We start from the raw sequence: 12441 nt of genomic DNA, 5'->3' as shown, positions 1-12441 counted from the left end.
CTTGAACAATATGTAGTGGACATACAGTTGAATCACGTTTCGAGTAATAACCTAAAGGGTTTATAGTATACGGATTAAGGTTTGGTGTCTTGTCTTAATAACACTACGAATACAGCCCACTTTGTAATTGTTACAAAAATGTTGTAAATGTTACAAACGATTTGATCCAAATCGTTCATGTAAAGACATGCGAGATGGGGTATCATATACAATGAGTTTGTATAGGACTTAAGCGCGAAATACTTAATCTCTCTTTGTAACACCGTTAATGGAAGAGATTAATATTACATAGGATAATCATGTAACTTGATCTCAATCCTGGGTGGGTTATGAACTCTTGCTCATGAGGGTTGTTCTTTGATTTGTATGGGTGAGAATGACCTTAACTGATCAATATGCCTACCATTTTGGGATGACACCGAGTGGGGAGCTAGGAACATAACTACACAAGATGGAATTTGCTCGTTCCCGCCTTTAGGGTAAGTAGATGAGTAGTTCTCTTAAATGTTGATTCCGGGTCTTGAACAAAGGTACCCACCCTCTCATTGGCCTGAGAGGGACTTATTTATGGTAGGACCATAAACAAATTATTCATTAGAGGGATCAATGGTACTTAAAGAGTGAGAGATAATTGCAGGGGTAAAACGACAATTTAGCCCAATTTTAATTACGAACTACTCATGAAATATTTTATAGCGTGAATAGTGCAGTCGTGAGTTTTTAGTGAAGTAGCTCACAGTTAATGAATGCTCATTAATATGATTAAATAATTTAATTAGTTAATGTTGAATCATTAGAGCTTCTAATCTATAGGTTCAATAGGTCCCCGACTAGCAGTTTTGAAATAATTTGATTTTTTCAAATTAAATAAAGGAATAATATTAGTTGTATATGATACAATTAACATAATGTAAATAGATGTATTATAATATAAAGTTAATTGTGAACAAAATTCAAAAATTAAACTTTATAAGATAAAGGGGATTTAATATATTTGAATATGATTCAATTATTAAAATAATATGAATTAGATTCAAATTAAAATTATAGTTAAAATTTAATATGAATGAGATTCATATTAAAACTATAGGTTATGAGAGAGATAAATATTTGAATAAAATTCAAATATATCTAACTAAATATTATATATTTCATTTAGGAAATTAATTAATTAACATTATAATTGAATTAAATAGTTTGATTTAATGTGAAGTGGGTGGTTATCCCACTTTACATTTTCTTTAAAGGGTTGGTTATTGTAGAGATGGTGTTGGGGTTGATATCCTAAATCTCATGGGTTTTGTAGTTTGCAAATTATTTGTACACGAATTATTTATTTAAATAAAATAAAGTTTTATTTTATTTGACATTTAGTTTGCATTAACCCAAATCCAATAAAGTAAGATCTAAGGTTATTTAATGTCATGTATGTGGTGACATATAAGTAGATCATGTTTAAGTAAAAACCTGAATGGTTTATAGTATATGGATAAAGTTGGGTACCTTATCCTGGTGACACTATGGATACGACCTACTTTGTAATTATTACAATTGTTGTAAAGTGTTATAAATGATATGATTCTAATCGTTTATGTGGAGATATGTGAGTAAGGTATTCTATACAAAGAATTTGTATAAGACCAGACCACGAAATGATCAATATCTCTTTACAACACTGTTACTTGAAGAGACTTACATTTCACTGAGATGACTGTAGGTAACTTGACCTTAATCTTGAATGAGTTGTGAACTTCTGCCTGTGAGACCGATCCTTTGTCTGTATGGGTGGGAGTGACCAGATTCACCAACTCAATATGCCTACCATTTTGGGGATTTGTCTAAGTGGGGAGCTGGGAACACAGTTATACAATATGGAATTCATTCCTTCCCGGTCATAGAGTAAGTAGATGAATTGCTCCTTAAGGGCTGATTCTGGATCTTGAACAATGAGGCGTCTCACCCTCTCACTGGCCAGAAAGGGGTCTAGTTTATAGTTGGACTATAACTAATTATTCGTTAAAGGGATCAGTTGTATTTAAAAAGTTAGATGTAACTATAAGAGTAAAACGATAATTTGACTCACCTGTAGTTACAAGCAATTTGTGAATGGTCAACTTACTATCGATTAATTATATCTATGGATTTAAAAATATATCTACAATGTGAAGAGTGTAGTTGTCGGTTTTTAATGGAGTGACTTATAATTAATGAATGTTGATTATTTAATCGAAGAGTTTAGTTAATTAATCTTGTATCATTGGAGCTTCTAATATGTAAGTTCATAAGGTCCATTTGCTAGTTCATTAAGAGTTAAATAAGAATCAATTAATTTTTGAATTAATTTGAACTGTTTAAATTAATTAAGGGAATTAAATGTATGAGATACAATTAACATAATGTATATGGATACTTTATAATATAAAATTTGATGAGAGAAATAAATATTTGAATAGATTCAAGTATTAATTATATGAATGAGATTCATATAAAACTTTAGGTTAAAATTAATATGAATATGATTCATATTAAGACTATAGGTTATATAAATTTAATATAATTGAGGAGTAACTCCCTTGGGAGTTTTTTTTTACCCCCCCCCCCCCCCTCTCTTTTCTACACATAGCATCACAGGAAATTCACAAGTGGTGAAGAACGAATTGTGTTCTTCCCTGCATTATTCTCTCCTAAAAAGATCTTTCTCAAAATCTCACATTTACTCACAAGAGGTGAAGAATCCACAACTCCTTTTTTATCTTGAGAATAGCAAGGAAGAGTTTTGTAGTAGTGTCTTGTGTTGAAGAATCATTCTTGTTGTGTTCGTGAAAGCACTATTCGTGATTTTTGGGAGAGGAGAACGAGAAGAAAGAAATTCATCAAGAGCAAGCATTTCTCTTCTCATTTCTCTCTGCATATTTTCTAAAACATGCTTATACGTGTTTTATGTTTATCCTTCTATATAGTTGTTTTCTCTGATTTTGAGTATTGTCCAAAATGTAATACACTGACACAAGGCGATTACTCACTTTTGCTGAGGATTTAAATCCTTCAGATGGATCCCATCTCTCAATGAATGGCTCATTCTCTCAATTGTCACAGCAAAGTAGTTCTATGTGAAATAGATCTCCAAGACCAAGATCCCTTTCTCTTCTTTCAAAAATCGGTTCCCACAAACTAGTCCTTGCCAAGAGAATAGCGATGAAGATCTGATAGTGGTGTCTCTATTTGTTTGGTAGATTAGTAAGAGAAGACGAATTCTTAAAATTAGAGAAGGCCTAGGAAAGAATTGAAGAATGGTTATTCAAAAATATGTTTTCTTCTCCCCTGTATTTTGTTAAAACAAGCTTAGTCTGTATAATACATATTGTACGTTCTGTATTTCTCTATTTTGTGTCGAGTTTTTTCAGAACAAAAGGGAAGCAACAGATGATCAATCGCTTTTGTTGGGATTCGATCCCTTCATATATATATATATATATATATATATATATATATATATATATATATATATAAAACCAAGTTTTGACCAAAGTCAACTTCATATCCACCAAACTATATGGAGGAATATAAAAATGTCTCATTTATAACATGTGGCTGATTAATTGTCCTTAATCTTTTGTCTTCTTTTCTTTTGAATGTCAAGGTTTTAAAACACTTGCATGTGCAATTGTGAGCATCCACCAACAACCCTTAGAAAAAAAGGGGTCAATTCTGAAAATTCTAAAAAATATATGGGTCATGTAGAAAAGTTTCATCTATTACCTACCATATAAAACTTTTACAATTTTCTTTTTCTATTTTCTTTTTGAGACTTTTGAGTAAATTTTGTACTGCGCTTAGGAGATTGATTGAACAATGGGTCAACTGATGTATGATATTAGATTGGAAGTTTTAAGAAACTTTTTTATTAAATTGCAAATTTTGTCTTAAATTTTGAAAATTTTAACTATTTAACCATAATAATGACGTTTTAGAAAATTCTTGGATTTATTAGATACAAAAATAAAAGTTTAAAGTCTAGAGTTTAGGATTTAGAAACTTTTTTTTTCGCGAAGGTATTAGATTAATATGAAGTAGAGGAATCGAACCTATAACCTCAAGGTTGATAATATAAGCACTATGTCTATTGAGTTATGTTCATTTTAACATACATACAAATTTATGTCTAATAGATCAATTAGTTTTTTTAAATATCGAATTTTTTGGGTACTAATCAAATATAAAATCAAAAGTTATCTATTGGTTACTTTTGAAAATCTATTCAATAATTTGAAAAGTTCTAAAGTCAAATTGACAAAAATTTCATAGTTAAAGTTAGGGGTGTTCATGGGTTGGGTTGTAAATTTTTTCAACCCAAATAACTCTTATTAAAAAATAAACTCAATCCAACCCAATCATGAAATATTTGGGTTGGGTTGATTTTGGTTAATCAGGTCATTTATTTAAAATTTTGTTCTAAAAAGAAGCAAAACATAAATATGCAAAAATCTAATTTAATTATTTTCATATATTGAATTAAGATTAACAACTCAATTTCAATTTATATAGTGAAAATTTTCTTTCTAGAGTGCAAAAAAACTATTTTAAGAGTTGTTGAAGAATAAATTATTCAAGAAAATATTGGAATTAAATAAAATTAAAATCAATATATGTATAAACAATTATGTTATAAGTAATAAAAAAATATTTTAAAGTTAATAATAAATTCGGGTTGGTTCGGGTTATATTATGTGAATCTATGAACCAACCCAATCCATAAAATTTTCATTTATTTGAACTCAACCCAATCCAAATCGCACGAATTGAGTTGGGTTGATCAATTTTTTCTGATCATCGAATTTTTTGAACACCCAAAATTAAAGTACCAAATTGACACAAATATGGAGTCTAAAAAATGTAATTTAACTAACTTCTTTTTAATGAGATCTTGACCAATTTTTTAAATGCCTTTTTGGAAGCTAATGGTTAGGAGTGATTTTAAATGTATTATGTTGATTGCTAATTAAGAAAAGATGATGTATTAAAATGTTAGATGATTTCAAATCATATTTTTACATAAAAATAAAAATTCATAACTGAAATGATAACAGGATTATATATAGTATAAAGTAAGTTACTTATTTAATCTTAGTAAATCTTTTACTTTCTTTTCTTTTCTTTTCTATTCTAGTTACCATCTAAATACATCATTTTAAAAACATTTATTTCAAATCTATAATGTTCCATACAAGATTTAAAAGGAAATATTAAAATTAAAAGCATTTCTTGAGCTCTCTTAGTTCTATATGGAGGGCAACATTCAAAAGTTTTGTCTTATATCTTCCAATGGTTATTTTGATTTTAACATGTTCCTAAATGTTTATTATGTATATGAAATTTATGGCCATAAAATGATGTGAATGGTCAACAACATCATATTATTATTAAGTAGAAATAATCTTTTGCCAAATTAAGTATGGTTCAAGTAGCATACAAATGTGTTAGTGACCAAGAAATCTGTGATTCGAATCTCCCTACCTCTACTATACTAAAAAGAATATAAGTATTTTTGTCATTTTACTGTAAACTATGATGTGACATCATTGTTTCAATGTGAGACTATCTAAGATCAATTTATATCATTTAACACTATCTCGAACCTTTGAACTACCTGATATCATCTTAAAGAAACAATGGACCCAAAAGCTTAATCTTATGATTGAAGATAAATTTTATATTATATCATCTAATAGTCATCATGTCGCTTTGAACATATCAGGATGAAATAGAGTTTTAGTATTATGTTTTTTCTTTCAAATTTAGTGAAGAGATGTTCTTAAATTTTACAATTCATGCGTTGAGTTGCATGTCAAGATATTCAAGTAGTATTGACCATTCTATCTCTTGTAGGGGCTGTTTGGGGCGCTAAAATGATATAGGATATGGGGAGTTCTGATCGAGTATGTTCAAACACTGAGATGATATATGATACATGGAAGGAAAATGACGGTGAGATACGAAACACGTTCCGAAAATGGACCCACAAACAATTAAAATCGGTGAGATAGAATAATGGGCCTCCAAACACGAGATGATATAGGATGTGAGGATATACCATCTCATGTTGAGCCCCCAAACAGCCCGTAGAGTATTCAAATCTTGGGCTAAGAAACTTGTTATGTATTAAGAGCTTTTGATCTTAAGGCAATTCGTATTTAACCTCATCCTTAAAGTTGAAATCAAATCAATTGAAAATCTTAGTGTTTAAGAATTGGGGGTTCATATATCTAAACAGTTCCTAATTCCTATTCACTAGGGATTTCATATCATAAAGTTCCTGAAATCATTAATTTCACAACTCATTGGAATTGCAACAAAAAAAAAAATCATGTTTATTTGTGGCACCATCGAATATGAACGCAGAAGATGCCCCTCTAATCTTGCAACTTGGACGTAGTCTCTTCGATAAACGAAGAGACTTCGATTAGATCCACTTCTTCTTCATCAAGTAGTTTAAATACCTCAAAGCAGTTAGATTCAACAATAATACGTCGAAAAATAAGTGTCAACGTCACATCTGATTTTATGTCACATTTATCTAAAGACAAAGGTGAAAATTGAACTTTCCCTTAAAACTTAAATATTAATTTCAAATATTTATATTTTCAATAAATCTTAGATTTTATTTTAATCTTTATATTTTCAATAAATCTTTAATTTGATCACTCCTATTATTTAGTATTGATTTTATAAAAAAAAAAAATAAATAAATAAACATTTGTATTGGTTTAGATGTTTATATAGCGTTTCTCTCTTGCGTAAAAAATATTATTATTTTTATTTAACTAATTTCAATGAAACCAAAATTGTATTTTAACCAAATAACTTCTCTGCTAATCAAATGAATTTAATCACATACATCGATAGATTAAAATAAAAATAAAATGCTTAACATAAGAATGATAAACAATAAATCAAAAGAGTAAATCAACTTTCTTAAGTTCCAATAGCAAGTGGAAAAAAATGCCTGTGGTCTTTACAATCCCCCTTCCCCCAACAAAAACTACATTTCATACAATAAAAAATTTGTGGAACTTTTATCATGATTAGTGGTGTTAAAAATGTTGAATCCAAATGAGAAGAGAAGAGGTTAAAAGAATGAACTGAATATTACTGAGAAAAAGAAAGAAAAAGGAATAGAATAAAGACAGAATATTAAATCTCTAAGAACAAACAAAAATTGGCATTGTGCCAAAGCCAAAATTGCAACAGAAAGGATGGCTCAATTCCTCCTCCTGTCGGTGATTACCTATGGCACAAAATGATGATGCTATATACATCTTCTTAGCTTGCCAGCCTCCTGGGTTTTGCTCGTTACTTCCGGTAGTCTGCCTTTAAAAAACTCTCGTATTGGCTTCCTTGTAATGCCTTCTGAACGTCTTCCCAGTTCTCGATCTGATTCGACAATGGACCTCGGTGTATCTTCACCTGACGACTCTTCAACTTCCTTCGTGGAACCTTCAGAAAGTCTTGAACATCTCTTAATTTCTACAACCATGGACACAAGAATTTGGTAAGAAAAATGGCTTCCCGAAAACAGAAACGCCGGACAGGAACTCGGTTTAGGGGTTCGAGTAGTGTCTTACAGTGCGGTTCTTAACTACATCTTCGTAATACAAAACAATGTGTCGGGTGCTCTTGAAATACTCCAATGCTTTAGTTGTTGTATCTTCTACTTGCTTCAAATTGGGTATCAGCAGTGTGGCATTTATTACAGGCTTGTATTTTGCGAGTATATCTGCCTGAAACATTTCTATAACAAGCTGAGACCTTCCTTGCTCTATAATCCTCTAGATATACTTTACTGTGTTTTGAGAGATTCTGGAAATTTCCTCAAACTGATTTAAGGAAAAAAATAATGATAATAAAGATAGTGCTTGAGATAAAAGAGCAAAACCTCGTGATGCGAATGCACGTGAGACTTGTGGGTTCCATTCAACAGCTTGGCATCTCGATCGTAAGAATTTGCAAGTACGGAAATCATTCTGCGTAGAAGGTTTCTTCGGAATAGAAAAATAGCAGAAACCCCACGACGTTTGAAGTACTCTACTATGTCTACGTGGTGCTGCATCAACCCCTACAAATAATGACAACAAGTTGCGGCACCATTATTTTTCCATCAACACAATCGAGAGCTCAAATTAAAGATACGCCTCGGTTTGTGATAACATTAGGAAATATAAACATAGAATGAATATACATGATCCACCAATAGAGGGAAAGGAGTGAGGGTTGGGAGAGTGGAGTTGTTAACTCCACTCCTTGTTTGACCCGAGTTTGTGGGTCCACGACTAAAAGACATTGATTTCATGTCTTATTAATTCCTTTCATCATAGACACACGACTAAACAACTAGACTTAACAACTCCACCCCTTACTACAGACACCTCTCAGAGAAGTTGAAACTCGGTTCTTCGAAAATTAGAGGGAGAGATTTGAGGCTGACACGTGTATGTATATCTAGAAGAATACTTAATGAAGCAAATAAAATCTTGATCCCATGAGCAACAAAATAGTACTCTTATAAAGAGAAAAACTAGTAACATAAACAAGGTCGCTACATGGAGAAAATGACTCATAAGTCCAAAATGGACGAAGCTCAACCTTCTAATCAATTCAACCCTCCGGAGGAAACAATCTATAAACTTGAGGTAAATTGGTTAGTTCTCTTGCAAATACCAGAGAAGAACAAAAACACATCTGAATTTCAAAAAGTTTTCATCAACTTTTTTTTCCCGTTCAATAAGAAACTAGAGTTCACTAAACAGTATGAAAGTACAAGACGAATTGTATCAAATGATCAAGAATAAAGTGAAATCAGGCACACAAGCCTGTTACATATCCCGCACCATAAGACCAGCTCCATTTGAGATTCCCAAGAAATTGTATCCTATAGCTACTTCCTCATTATTTCTCCATGGAAATATTTGAACCTTGGCTAATTAATGTCTCATCTCAACCCCTTTAAACCTTAAGGATAGAATACTCCCAGATCCATGCACGTTGAAAAGGTCAAAGGGTATGGGAGTTTTGTACAACTATCAACTATGAAAGTGAACGATTACACCGATAGAGAGCGTTAAATATAACCAGATCCATAAGAGTGTCAAAAGACGAGTGCTTATCATTGAAGATCTGCCCATTTCTTTACATCACACCAAAGAGACTAGAGAAAAGAACGGTCCAACACAAGCCACTACCAACTATGAGAGATGTACAAGGAAAACCATCAACTCTGATAACTAAAGACACTGACCAATCTAAAAAATGCATCAAACACATTTAGCTACACTGTGAAACTTTTAGTCTCTTACAACAGAAGTGCAGCAAATAATTAGTTGCACATGCCAATCAGAATGAGGTAACAATGATCTATTAATAGTTTAAGGAGATTTAGGCATAACGGAACCATCTGAAAAGTTGTGTGTAAAGTTGTGTGTTTATACAAAATCAAGATCCATATGTAACAAATAAAATCGGTCAGAATGAAACTTTCAAAAAGATCAACAACGAAAGAATGGATGTGACATATAAGAACTTTCATCTACCCCACTGTCATAAGTTGTATAATTACAGGTTAGCAAAAAGGTGAATGAATTCAATTATTTTTTCCTTTGCAAATATACTAGAGACCCGCTCATATCATAAGGCATCATAAATCAAAGTAGAAGCTATTTAAAATGAGATAATATTCAGTGAAACAGATAAGTGTATATATAATGTATCACAATAATTCAAGCATCATGCAACACAAGTGCTGCCCATTAAATGGTGGCATAAAATCCTTGTGCATCTCACTCAAATGTTACTTCCCATAGCAGAAGAAACCAAATGAATTGACAGTATGGTTCTTACCTGATTAAGCATCCACTTAAGGCCAACAGCTGCTGTGCACTCATTTTTCGAAGCACTACTAAACCAGTCCAGATTGTAAACTTTATCCAAAGTTTCAACAATGGTTGAAATATTACTTCTCCTAACTTTAACCGAGAATATCTCTCCATTGGAACTTATGTTAGTATGATTATTTAATAATGTCTCAAACCAACCACTGCCTGATCTCTGCATTGACAAAATCGCAAAATATCGAACTGGGTGACAAGCACATTCAGCCCTGAAATGTGCAGAAAATCTATTTGTTACCAATCTATTCAATTTTAATTTCAAGTCAAACTACAAAATGGATATTTCTTTCTACCTGCTATATGTTGTAGGTTTAGGAAAGTGCACAAAAGGAACATCTGAAAGATCAATCTTAGGCTTTGAACAGGGCATGTCAATAACCTCAACTTTCATAAATCCGACCTTTGATCTGGTGCTAATTTGCTTCAGACAAACTGAGCATATAAATATACCACAGACCATGGCGAAGACCAAGACAATCATCCTTAGCATCAATGGGGATTTCTTGGGAACCTTTGAAATAAAAGTTTCCTGCCATTATGAAAAGCACTGTGATGCAAAAGCTACAGACTACTAATCAGAGATTAGAGCCAAACAGATTCACTTCCCAGACTTCAGATATAAAAGATTGTATTCAAATAGAGTTACTAGTACCATAGGATTGGTCATGCACATGCTAGACCCTAAAACATTGGGATCCAATATTCAAACATGGATAAACGCTGCACCACAGAACATGGAGATTTCTTGGCATTATGAAGCACCGAGATGATGCAGGTATTAAAGTCAAACAGATTCAGCTCCCAGACACGAGATATACAAGATTGAATAACAATCAACACCATAGCCAATAGGGTCGACATAGAATTACTCAAAAAATATGTGCTAAACCTTTTATAAAATAAATAAATAAAAAAAAAATGGGTTTCGAAATTCAATAAGGAACAGATGCGAAAAGGGAAACATATGAATATAATAACAAAAAAAATGTTTAGAACAAACCGAAGCAATGATCTCAAAGTCCAACACATTGAACAAGAAAAAAAGAAAAATATAACAGGAAATCCCAGTTGGATTCAGTTTCAGCTCCAATGTAAAAGACAAAATCAAACCCCGGAATTTCAGGAATAAAAGATAGCTTAATGAACAAGCAGATCACAGAGTTTATTACATGATAGAAAGATTAGAGATAACTTTTAAAAAAAAAAAACTAAAACATGGAGTAAAAAGCCAGGAAAAAGACAATAAGGAATGAATGTTAAAAGGGGTATAATGTGTTTTTATTGAATACCTTGGTCAATGAAGAAGGATCGTCCGCCATTGTTAAGAGGGTAAAAGGGAAAAGAAGGAAAAGGGCATTTGGGGGAGCTCAGAATCTTCTTCCAGTTCCTTCTTTTGGCTTTCCCTTTATTTTCTTTCTGGGACTTTTCTTTCCCATCGCTCTGTAGTCTCAGTCAAATAACAGAAAAAAGGGCAAAAAAGAAAGAGAGAAAATTTGAGATGAAAAGAGAGAGAAAGAAGGGGGCAAAACAAAAAACAACGAAAAAAGAGAAATTTGAGAAAAGGGTTGAGAGAGAAAAAAGAAAAAAATTAATGGGTTTTGAGGCTTTCTCGTGAAGAACTTTAAATGGATTTTCAGCCTCGTAAAAAGGCTTCGACCGTTGCAACCTCACTTCCTTCTTCTTCTTCTTCTTCTTCTTCTTTCTTTCTTTCTTTTTTATTTAATTTCTTTTTATTTTTGGCCTTCCGGATTTTTTCAGCCTTGGCTTCGGCGGCGGCGCGGAGTGGGTTCTTCTTCGCCGGAAACGACGGCGTTTCAATCTTCTCTCTCCTTGTCCTCTTACTTCTAGGTTAAAAGGGGAAAACCAAAATAAATAAATAAAAATCAAAAGAAGGTTAGGGACTAACTTCTAAATTTTAAAATCATATTGATAAACTTATAACTGAACTTAATTTAATTTATAATACAACCATAATATATATTTTAATTTTAAAAAATTGACATGAATTTATAACATGACATACTATATTTTTAAATATTTTTATCTTTATTTAATACAATTTTACATTTTAAATTCTAAAATTCAAATTTCATATAAAAATAAAATACAAAAATGTTATTTTCAAAATTTGCACTGTTTGGATCACAAAATCTCAAAACAATTTACATAAATATAATTTAGGTTGCCTGGCAAACCTATTTCGTTGAACTCGATGAATTTAAAAACATAAAACAGAATCCAAATTGTGAACAAAAGAGACATGTAGTTTTTTCCATGTCAAAGGGTATATGTTTTCGATCAATAAATCAAAGGTTCGTTCGAATCTTTATCTATTCTTGTTTATCTAAAAATACAGTTATATATATTTGGAAAATAATTAGGTATATCTAGGACTTCATCAATCTTCGTCATATGATAAATTTTTCTTGAATGTTATCGATTTTTTAATGTAAAACTTGAATGAGCGTAAAAAGATAGATGTAACTCATATGCACGTGAG

At 31.6% G+C, this 12441-nt stretch overlaps 1 protein-coding gene across 2 annotated transcripts; it reads right to left on the bottom strand.

Moving 5' to 3' along the window:
* Positions 1–6959: 6959 nt before the first annotated feature.
* On the bottom strand, positions 6960–11819 carry LOC120078467 (uncharacterized). Of its 2 annotated transcripts, none has more exons than XR_016529469.1 (6): positions 11231–11819; positions 10235–10470; positions 9892–10150; positions 7934–8113; positions 7623–7857; positions 6960–7524 (listed from the first exon to the last, which is right to left on the bottom strand). XR_016529469.1 is itself a non-coding variant. In XM_039032734.2 (6 exons), the coding sequence occupies exons 1-6, from the start codon at positions 11258–11260 to the stop codon at positions 7351–7353; spliced, it is 1035 nt and encodes a 344-aa protein (XP_038888662.1). In that variant the 5' UTR covers positions 11261–11819; the 3' UTR covers positions 6960–7350. The 2 variants fall into 2 exon arrangements, 1 of the variants encoding a protein (XP_038888662.1); XM_039032734.2 differs by having other exon boundaries at positions 7623–7778.
* Between the last annotated feature and the right edge of the window lie 622 nt (positions 11820–12441).

The sequence above is a fragment of the Benincasa hispida genome, chromosome 5, assembly GCF_027475165.1.
Source record: "Benincasa hispida cultivar pf3 chromosome 5, pf3_genome.v1.1, whole genome shotgun sequence".
Lineage (NCBI taxonomy): Eukaryota > Viridiplantae > Streptophyta > Magnoliopsida > Cucurbitales > Cucurbitaceae > Benincasa > Benincasa hispida.
Note: the sequence above shows the minus strand (reverse complement) of the source record. Positions and strands in the feature narration are given on the sequence as shown.

What these genes read in the sequence shown, in the direction of transcription:
- LOC120078467 (XM_039032734.2), bottom strand. Translation starts at nt 11,260, where the DNA reads ATGGCGGACGATCCTTCTTCATTGACCAAG. An exon ending in ATCCTTCTTCATTGACCAAG is followed by an intron (nt 10,471 to 11,230) that starts GTATTCAATAAA and finishes TCATAATGGCAG; the next exon opens with GAAACTTTTATTTCAAAGGT. An exon ending in ACGTGCATTCGCATCACGAG is followed by an intron (nt 7,779 to 7,933) that starts GTTTTGCTCTTT and finishes GAAATGTTTCAG; the next exon opens with GCAGATATACTCGCAAAATA.